Here is an 11,350-nt window from a genome sequence, read left to right on the forward strand (position 1 = left end):
CTGTTTTCGTGTGTGCGGGGAACCGATAATGCGTGCCATCTGCCGCAGAGCACACAGCTACCTGCTAACAAGCAGGCAGCAGTGACCTCCGCTTTCCCACCACTGATTAGTATTCAAACAGTGGTTTATTAGGAGTGACCCCTCCAGGCCCCTGAGCTTCATTGCCGATGCAGAGCTTGATGGCTCACCTGCCAGTCCTTGCAGAGGAAGGGAGGGGGGGAGCGGAGGTGCAGCCAGGGGACACATCTCAGCCTCACACAGCCAGATGGTGTCTACAGGCTCCTGTCAGGGGACGTAGCAGCTAACCCAGAAATTAATTCTGACTACACAAACATTACAAAACTTAATATGGTAATGTAAATAATTAAATAGCTTTGGAAGAGACTCTGTCAGGGATTTAGTATATATATATATATATATATATATATATATATATATATATATATATATATATATATATATGTATATATATATATATATATATATATATATATATATATATATATATATATATATATATATATATATATATAAAAGCCTATAACTATCTCCACTCTTTTTTTTCAAACACATACCGAAACATTGGGAAGTAATGATTAAATAACAGGGAACAGAAAGCTAATGTAATTTGATTTTTTTATTGTTAGTACTGATGATAGTTGATGATGTCAATTCACATGGTATCTTATCATTTGTTGTTTTTTTAATAATATTTAATATTCATGAAAGGTGAGGAACTAGTACCTTGCAGCAGTGTCACAAGTACAACTATTTTCACAAGGGACTTAAGATGAAATTGAAGCCAGACCGGCAAAAGTGAAATTTCTTTGGTTTATTATTATTATTATTATTATTATTATTATTATTATTATTATTATTATTTGTTTATTTAGCAGACGCCTTTATCCAAGGCGACTTACAGAGACTAGGGTGTGTGAACTATGCATCAGCAGAGTCACTTACAATTACGTCCGAAAGACGGAGCACAAGGAGGTTAAGTGACTTGCTCAGGATCACACAATGAGTCAGTGGCTGAGGTGGGATTTGAACCGGGGACCTCTTGGTTACAAGCCTGTTTCTTTAACCACTGGACCACACAGCCTCCTAAACTATTGGACTACAGAATATTAACGCAGTGACAAAATTTTATTTGTCCAACAAAAATAATTAACCTACTAACCATGTCACACTGTATAAAAGCAGATGGACCTTTTTTGACTTATGTAAGTTGCACGCTGTTCAATCTTTATGGTGTTAATAATCAATGCTTTCAAATACATTTTCTTACTTCTTATTATCACTGGTCCTTTTCTTGCATTGAACGTATTTTGATTCTTTGGCTTGCTTTAGGGATATGTGCTGTATGCCCCTTTGTCTGTATACAGCTAGACCATTATTAGAGCGTATTTGAACTCATGACCAGGAAATGATTATGTACCAGGAAGGAGCAACACTTTTTCTGCTATAATGTTGAATTTGAAATATCTACAGGTCCTAAGTATATATATATATATATATATAAAAAAAGAACCAAAAGAACACATGGAAAGTGTGACAGGTGATAATGCTGCTAGGCAATCTGTGCTTAGCATTCCTTAATGTCTAGAAAGGGTAAGACTTGCCAAAAGATTTTTACTGTCAACACAATGATATATTACAGCATGTTTACAAATCCAGGGTATCACAATGCACCAGGAAGCGCTTGTACTTCGTTGCAGCACTTCTATGAAAAGCAAGGTGTCACCATATTAGGACCACTGGCTGTGTTGTCATTGTTGTTATTGCTGGGATCTTCTATGATGATTCTGCAGAAGCTTCCTCTGGGTAGTACACTGCTACTATAATGGTATCTCAATGGTGTTTCTTTTTTTTAACTTTTCTGAAAGGTAGTCACACATGGCTAGGGACAGATAGTATCTTCACTTTCCCACAAATCCCTGTCAATGTGGGATGAGAGTTTAATTCTGTTGGCATGTGTGTAATACTTCACAGGGCCTATCCACTATATGCACGGATTAAAGACACTAACTTATTTTGATTGTTTTTTTTTTTTTTGTTCTCCCTGGATTTGAAAAGAGGTTTTCTTTAGTGAATGAGATACAGTCAACAACATATCACAGCTGAGGACAAGATCAATTCCCAAAACTGAAAAAATGTCTGATGGCTGATCAAACTAGCATTTTTTTTTTCTTTCAATGTTCTTGACTGTTTAATCCAATGAAAATGACTAACATAAGGAGCTCTAGTAGCAGACTTCTTATATAAATTAAAACCATTACACAAGACAATACAGAGAGAGAACAGCATATCCATTTGTGAAAAAATATTTTAGCATAAGGTGTCACAATCTGGGTATATATGGAACTGTCTGTTAGTGTGTATGACACCTGCATGCATTTTTCACTTTTTTAGATATAGGTCATGGTGTTTATGATGGCATATTGAAAAAAGAAAACACAGGTGAAAACAAAGCTTGATTTCAACGTATGTAGTAGAACCTGCTGCTGAAACTTGTGTAATTTGTGCTTGCTGTGTAATAACCTCCCCCCCACCCACCCCCCTCTACTGCAGAACAAATGGATTAGCCGTAGTCCAATGCTGCAGAGGAGAGTGTATCATGTAATGGCACCAGTCCACAGAAAGCTTTACGTCCTGGGGGGAAACGATCTAGACTACAACAACGATCGGATCCTGGTGCGGCACATAGACTCCTACGACATTGACATGGATCAGTGGACACGGTGCAGCTTCAGTTTGCTTACAGGTAGGTTCACGTCTGTCTTTGGTACACAGGAAGGGAGTGAAGGCAGGAAATCAGTTCTGTGGTGTAGCTGCAGGCTTGGGTTTGAACTTTGCCATCTAGCATGTGGTACTGAACCCATGGTCTCCTGTTACTGACACCCCACTGATTAAATACCAATACATACAGTGCATGTTTTTAAGTCATACGTTTTGACATGTGCGACTGTATAATGGCTCAAAACTCTGCTGGCTTTCTACATTCAACACTTAATTGTTACTTATTGTTCTCCTTCCCTTGTTCAGTAATGCACTGCCAGAATGAGATCTCATCACATTTGATTAAGGAAGTCAGCAGCTGCTCCTATGCCTATTATATTAAGGGATAAAGAGATGTACCTGCCTCAAGGTCTCAGGATTTCCAGAGAATATGGGAGCTCCACCTGCAGCAGCTGATTAGAAAATAAATGAGTACTTGAAGAAGCTGTTTTAATAACCACGAACACCAGTATGGTATTGACATGTAGATGCTTGAAGACTGGGGTAAAGATATTCATATTCATATTCAGCTGGCGAAGGTTGGCTGGTCGCAGTTGTCTCTTGTGGATGTCACTGACGATTTGGTCCCACAGATGTTCTGTTGGACTCAGGTCAGAAGAAAAAGCTGACCACGGCAAGACCTCGACATTTGTTTTCTTGAAGTCGTTCAATTGTAATCCTAGCACTGTGTGGTCTTGCAATGTCCTGCTGGAAAATTGATAATTCCGGATTGGCTTGCAGGAATGGAAAAACTGTTGCCTCAAGGACTTCGTCAATGTATCGCTGAGCAGTAAGGTTGTCCTCAATCTGCACCAAAGGCGTTCTTGTGTTGAAGGAGATTCCTCCCCGCATCATCACACTTCCAACACCCCACCGGTTGGCTTGAACAACGCAACAGTCAGCATAACGCTCACCACGACGTCTCCACACATGTTGTCTTCCGTCAGGTCTGTCAAGGGCAAAACGACATTCATTGGTGAATAAAACACTCCACCACTCTCACTGCTGCCACCTCAGATCTCTGGCCCACAGAAGATGACAATTTCGTCTCAGATGTCAACATGTTACCTCTGAATGGCCTCCGAGCCTGCACATCATTTTCATGCAGACGGCGATCTACAGTCATTCTGCTGATGTGCAGGTTATTTCTTCCTGGAATTTCTCGTGCTGTAGCCACTGCAGTCTGAAAACGATTACACAGCTGTATCAGTTGGATGTGACAGTCCTGGGCCGGTGTGGTGACCCTCTGCCTTCCAGGACGTGGCCTGTCCCTCGCAGAACCGGTTTCCTGGTTTCTGGACTAGTTCGCTGATTGTTGCAGCAGAACATCTCATTCTCCGGACAACTTCTCTCACAGACAGGCTGCCTTCAATAATGCCAATAGCAATCAGGCGATCTTCATTACTCAAGTGAGGCCTGGTCGTATCTTTCGCTGTTCTTGTGTTAATTAAAATCATGTCTTTTTGAATGGCTATTTCTAAAGATTCTTAATCAACTCATTTAGACAATTTTAACCAAGTCAAATACCAAACACTGAACACCTGGCAAAAATCATGTACAGTTCTGGCTTTGAAACAATCCTTTTTTAATATTTTATTTTTTATTGTACATTCATGGGCCTCACCATCATGAATGAAAGTCTAGTTGCTGTTTTTACTTGATTATGTCATTTTGTTGTGCTTTACCATCACTGCTCGCTTTGACTTTTCCCTGGCTCTGAGATTGCACTGAGCTGACTATAAATGCAGATCATGCAGATCAGACATCCTCATTCCATTCATGTGAGAATGGGACCTTCAACTAAAAAATGACATTTGAAGCTACTTAAGGTCATTGCTCACTGGATCCGTTCCGTCATTTATCATCCGTCATCCGAAAAATGTGTGCGTCAATCCATTGCACACTAGATGCGTTAATATCGTACTTCAGAGTGCTGATGTGCAGTGGAGGCTTTGCAGTAAATATAACTAGTTTCAGTATTTTAATAAAAAATAAATACAATTCTGTTCATTCTTACATAACTTTGAACACAACAATTTTAAAATGTAGTATAAACTTAATGATCAGCAAACACTGATGGAAGTTAAGATGTTTGCTAATTATTACATTTCTACTAGATCTACAATAATGTTGTTACGCAATACATAATAATAATAATTTAAAAAAAAACATATTACACAACACAGTTGACATAGCATCAGAAACCATATGACCAATATTACATTTTTCAAACACGCTCCTGTAATAAATCTAAAAGTTGGGAAGCTAGCAATGAGCTACCAAAAATACTTTCCATCACTTTCATGTACTGCCCCTTCTTTCTGACTGTTAAGCTCTGAGCGCTCTTGCCCTGTCACGCTTCTTTCTCTGATATGTGTCTTCAGGTTAGGCCATTGTTTCTTTACTTCCTCGACTACAATTGAAATGCAAAGTATATGCTTGCAATAACCTATACTGCACAAAATCCTTGTGTTTATATATGCTGTCAGTTCATAATTTCAAGTTTTATAATACATATCATTCATGCCCAAGTCCACGGCAATGTCTTCCCATATGTGTTCTTTTTTTCCCCCCAAAGTCTTTGTAATCTCTGTTGCATTTATCATAAAGTAATTTTTGTTTGGCAGCACACACAATTAGATTTTACGTTTTTTTCTTCCCAGTTGTTTTTCATTGGTCAATGTCATTTTTAACGCACGTCAAATCGGATCAAATCGAACTTGTTTCAGTTCCAGAATTGACGCATCATCGTCGTACAACAATTACAGTCTCCGTGTGCAAGGTGCAATAAGGAATGCACATGATCGTTTTTTTCTTCTTCGACGCACGTTAAAATCGGATCAAGTGTGCAAGGGCCTTTACTCTTAAAATGTACAGTATTTAAGCTCCTGATCAGTCTGTTTGTTTTTTTTCCCAGGGCAAAACGAGTCAGGAGTAGCTGTCCACAATGGAAGAATATATCTTGTAGGGGGATATTCCATTTGGACCAATGAGCCATTAGCTTGTATCCAGGTGAGTGAACCTTGAGAAGGAAGGTCTGTTACACATGGCAAGTGAATATGTGCCTCTGAAATGACAATTGATTAGCCCCTGTTGGCACTGTGTGTGTGTGTGTGTGTCTTAATGTGCTTCTGAGGTGGAGACAGGAAGTGGTATAGGAGCAATATTCAGGCAAAAAAGAAAAGACAGTGATTTATTTATCAGGTTGCTTATTACAACTTACTGCATCTTTTACAAACAGGAAATGGACTGTGGTGTTGTTAATAGGTATGTGTGTGTAAATAGCCTTTGGTTTTTAGTAGACTTCCAAAAAAAGAAAAAAAATTCTCCCACTTGGTTGGCAGGCTCTTTCCTTTAAAAATGTAAAAAAAAAAAAGGCAGCGAGTTATATATTGCATGCAGAAGTTGTATATTTTTTCTTTTATGTATTCATATTTTGCTATCACTACTAAAAAAAACAATGAGAGTAAACATTCTCAGTTGAACTGTCAGTTCAATAATTAAAAAATCTGTTAACAAATCTGCTGGCTGATCAAAACAAGTGATCTACTACATGTAACTGTACTGCAGATTTCACCTACTAACCAATTCCTTTTTTTTAAGCTTTATTTTATTTATTCCATTTTATTTACTGAGATCTATCATGGAATCAGGTAATTCTGGTGTTTTTCTTTCTGAGTTTGCAGGTTTACAATCCTGTGTTATTTTATCCAGGTGTTGGATGTTAGCGCAGAAGGCAAGGAGGAGGTGTTCTATGGCCCGACGCTCCCATTCGCTTCCAATGGCATAGCAACTTGCTTCCTCCCAGCTCCATACTTCACCTGCCCCAACCTCCAGACCTTGCAGGTGCCTCATCACAGAATCGGTGCTGTGTAAAAACAAAAAAAGAAAAAAAGAGAGAGAAACAGAAGCAATGAAAACATCTGCAGCCTCAAGATCCTATGTGACAGTCCAACAAAAACATCCTCAAAACAACCTGAATGTCTCTCATTTGCAGTGTAACTTTCTGCAGCATAAAAGCTGAAAAGACAGTGGATCTCACTCTCCAGAACCGAATGTAAAAAATGGAAGATGTAGCTTCAGCAGACAGGATAGAAACATAGACATGTATATGTACAGAGCCTCAGTATAAGATTGAAGAATGTCCCCCATTAAAACAAAAGCAATGAATAGAGAGATCTGCAATAAAGGTTAGAAGGCAACATATATATTTTATTTGTTATCATTGATAACAAATCAGGATTTGGCGAATAGCCTGACCAACCTTATGTCATCCACTTCTGCAGAAAAACAAGCAACTTTAACCTGATCACTAGGACTTTCAATATAAATGGGATTTCCCTCAAGAGAAGCACACGTTTTGTTTGAGGGGGCTACTGTAGTTCGGGGTTCTTTTATTTTGTTTAAAACTTTAAAGTACAGTATGGGAGAAAGTTGAGTGTGAATTGAAATCTGAGTTGTATTAAATGCCCAAGTTTGCCTCCCTGTTTTATTTCTTCACACATTTCAAGGTACAAAAAGTTCCAATTAAGCCAATAAAGCAAACCCCTGCATACATTAACAGGTTTAGGACGCTAGTTTGGTGTGCATAACACATTTTAATGGCCATCAATTTTAAAACATACTTTCAGTGGGCGTATATAAGCCAAACACTGAGACGTTCTGAGTGCTTGATGATGGTGCAAGCTGTTTTAAAATGTATTCCATAAAGTGATACCAAGATTTAAATTACCAATATCATAAGTAAGCAAATTAGATTTTATAAAGTCAGTTTTTTGTTTAAATTTTGACTGCATTTTGTATACCAAAGTTATTGTATCTGCTATTGAAAAATTGATGTCATCAAAATTATTACTGAAATCCACCATCGCTTGGGACCAGAACATTGTGCCAGATTGTTTACAGAGCTACTGTAAAATCTAATACCGTACATACAAAAATAAATGTATACAATATCTGAACACTTTAAAAAGTAGTGTCCAGGTATACAATTAAGGATTGTATTAATTGTAATGTTACTTTATATAAACAAGGATTTTACTGTAAATGTACTGTGACATGCCTGGTGTATTTATGCAACATACTTGATTATAAACTTAGAAATGAAAAATCTGATGACTTTGTGCCAGACAGTCAGATATCCATTGATTTTAGGCAGACAAGACTTACAAATCATGCCACATTTTAGAGAGCATCATGGCATTCATTTCAATAGGGATTTGGTTGGAACACAAAAATGATGCCTAATTATACAGAATGCCAGTATGTAGATGATTAGACAGAATTTACTGTACTGAAATTCTGGATATTGCATATTAGCTTTTAAATGTCAAAACAGTTTGCTCTTATCCCACAAAGTACTTTAGAAATCTAAGGCATAGAGACAGCATCTACAAGGACCCCAGCAGCCGCTATGGACAGTGCCACAACCTGCACCCGACAACAGGAGGCAGTATGCACCTAGATTAAAAAAAATAAGTACATCATGAAATATGTGAACTTTAAGAAAGTTATGATAGATGTGCATCAGGTTATGAGACTGCTTGAGCACAAGAAACAAGCAGGCTTCAGCAACTTGGATTACAGGGCATACATATACATGTAATAACATGGTAATAACTGAGTCTATTACATTGTAACTATTGATGTAATTAGTGTATAATCATATGGGCGTGGCCTGTACAAATCTGTCACCATGCAGGTGTTAAGGTGCTGTTCACAAGAGCAGTTCCATGTAAGTACACAATAGTTACCAAGTAAGAGCAGGATTTGGTAATTACATTATTACAATATAATTGCAACATACTGCACACGCAGGAACAAATGTACTTCAAGTCATTTGGTTTTATACTTACTGTTGCTTAGAAAACAGCTTGGTCCAGCAAACTGACTGAATTGTGTCACCTAGGAATGTGTTTCAATAGCTGCCCCTATATTTATATTGCAAAAACACACATAAGCGTTATGGTTATGCCATACTTACTGGATGGAAGATGATAACTTAGCATAAGTGTACCCACTACCATGTGTTGTTATTTACATAATGAACAACAATAAATGAATACAAATACATTAAATGGTCATTTCTAGTTTGTGTCATATGTAGCAGTTTTTGTCAGGCAATCAATTAGACAAATAATGGAAAGAAAAAAGGCTACTCAGTGCAGAATCAATGATATGAAAGCCTTACAGTGGAACATAAAATATACTGTATGTTGCATATGTGTATAATGCATATACAATATATTTTGCCTTATATTAACATGTATGTTCCCTTTCTGACATGTAGGGAGTGTTTTATATAATGTTATGATATGCTGTATGTATACTGTATAGCATATTAAGTGTCTATCTCATGTATGAGTCACATATGATGTTCAATATGGGCTACTTCAAATCAATGCTGACCGCAAACATTAAGCAGAAATGAAAATGTTTAATATTCACAAAGTAAAAACATTTTTGTCTACCCCCTTTTGTCTGTCTTTTTTCATATCCAGATGGGCGGCACATAATCCCATGATTATTGATAGGCAAGGATGCTATGAATACATTTGATGCATAACAATTGAGAAAAATATCGATTTTCTATTTTAATTTTATTACACTTTTTTTTTCATTTTTATTTTTTAACAAAATCAATTGAATTATCAACACCAGTGGACAGCACCACCTTTAAAATGATAGACACGTACAGGAGTTCATAAATCAGGCTTTCATGTTGAAAACAAATGGGTGTATAAATAAACACATGCTGTGATGATTGTCATTTCAAATTATTTATTACTTATCTATACTGTAGCTTGGGGAAACTCAATTTTGGTGTTTTATTTTTGTCACGGAAAAACAAAGATTTGTTTTTTTTATCAGTTAATTTAAAAAAAATACATATTTCATCAAACGAACATCTGCGCACATAGGAGAGTAAATAGTTACAGAAATATACTTCAAAAATCAATTACATCTTTCCCTAAAAGTGGTTATTCCATAACAGGATTTGAGGCATCGCATTAGTGAATTGCACTGCGCTTAAGATGAGATGTACTGAATGAATTCCTACTCTTTCGCTTCTTTCAGGGGAAACTATGAAAGGATTAGTCACACATCTATAAATGTGATAGGAAGGAAGCTCTATCGCTGCAGCTTTCAAAAATTAAAATGAAACTCTCACTTGTTGATTTCATTCCTTTGCGTTCCAATGGTGTATATTGCTGTTGGTTCTGAAAAAAGAAACCTTGTACATTAAGATCTTAAAATTATGTGTATTTTTTAAACTGCCAACTGCCCAGCCTTGATGTCTTGGGCTCAATAAATCAAAAGCAGAATCCCCCTCAACAGTTTTCCCCCAATGAGAATGTGAAATACAAAATGACTTCTAGTAGGATTTTCAGAAACTTAGCATGTTGTTGAAATAAGAACAAGGCCATGTTATTTGTTTGAACGGTACAGCACTTCTTAAAAAAAAAAAAAAGTAAAATGTTTATTTTAAAATCAATAAATAGGGGCTGCAGGAGGTGTTATCTATAAGAATGTTACAAAAAAGAAACAGTCGTATAAGGATATGCTGTTAAAATGGGCAGTTGTGACTCTTGGTCTCCCAGTTCGTGGCCTGTTATTGACAGAGTGTGTCTGGTTATGCTGTCTCGCCAGGTTTGAAATTGCTGGCTGTGAGCACCCAAGACGGCGAGCTACAGTACGCTGCCCTAGTCCAGCCTCCAACATGCCGATTGCACGAAGATGCTGCTCTCTTGACAGACGTGGCATATTGTTTTTTTTTTCTGTGATTTTCTTTATTGCTTTTATTCAAGCTTGCAATTCAACAGCTGAAATCACTCCATATCCAGTGTCCAATCAATTATCTCACTAATTAGGTGAATTTAAACATTCCAGCAACTTTGTTAAAAGGCTGTGTGTCAGTAACAGTTTTGTTTTATAACAAAATTACATTGTATTGTACACCCTCAAGTATAAAGCGAAAGTATTATTACGGTCTTTACATTTTCTATTATTATTATTTATTAATCCAGAGAGTCACTTTCATCGCTGTCACTTATTAGCAGTTCATTACGCTCAAGCTCCTACTCATCTTCCTCCTTTATTTACAACATTTGCCAGCAGACCCGGCGCATATTGGAGACATGCTATTATTTGAAGTTTTACAGTAATGAATACAGTAAGCAGGTTTAGTTTGGTGCATCACAGTCTTGCAATAAATGCTTTTGGAATTCTTCTCCATTCACTGTGTCTTAGGATTCATTCTATAAGTGTGTATGTCTCCATTCAAATTATTTGCATGTGGCACTAATGGACAATACTGAATATGCAACATTTGTATGTCTTGACCTCCTTGAGCACTGCTATGCAATTACAGACAGATTTTCAATTGTTGTAAAGTACCATAATTGTTCTGATCTTTCAAAGCCCACGCAAGTTAAGAAGTACTCTGGGGTGTTGGTTAGTCTATTTTCTTGAACTTGCTTTTTATTGGCAGGAGCAAGCAGCTGTAGTTTGGAATTACTGTGGCTTGACAGTAAACAGAAAAGGCGATCATGCTTAGCAAAATCATCTTTAG

The 11,350-nt window shown here is 37.1% G+C and overlaps 1 protein-coding gene across 4 annotated transcripts in view; it reads left to right on the forward strand.

The window, feature by feature from the left end:
• LOC117402502 (kelch-like protein 32) overlaps nucleotides 1–9,247 on the forward strand; it is a 73,001-nt gene extending 63,754 nt beyond the window's left edge. For all 4 annotated transcript variants that reach the window (XM_059024580.1, XM_059024581.1, XM_034003715.3 and 1 more), the window contains 3 exons: nucleotides 2,572–2,764; nucleotides 5,696–5,790; nucleotides 6,493–9,247. In XM_059024580.1, the coding sequence (XP_058880563.1) occupies nucleotides 2,572–2,764; nucleotides 5,696–5,790; nucleotides 6,493–6,654 (450 nt within the window). In that variant the 3' untranslated portion in view covers nucleotides 6,655–9,247. The remainder of the gene's footprint in view (nucleotides 1–2,571; nucleotides 2,765–5,695; nucleotides 5,791–6,492) is intronic.
• The last annotated feature ends 2,103 nt before the right edge of the window (nucleotides 9,248–11,350 follow it).

Source organism: Acipenser ruthenus, chromosome 5, assembly GCF_902713425.1.
Source record: "Acipenser ruthenus chromosome 5, fAciRut3.2 maternal haplotype, whole genome shotgun sequence".
In the NCBI taxonomy this organism is placed as follows: Eukaryota; Metazoa; Chordata; class Actinopteri; order Acipenseriformes; family Acipenseridae; genus Acipenser; species Acipenser ruthenus.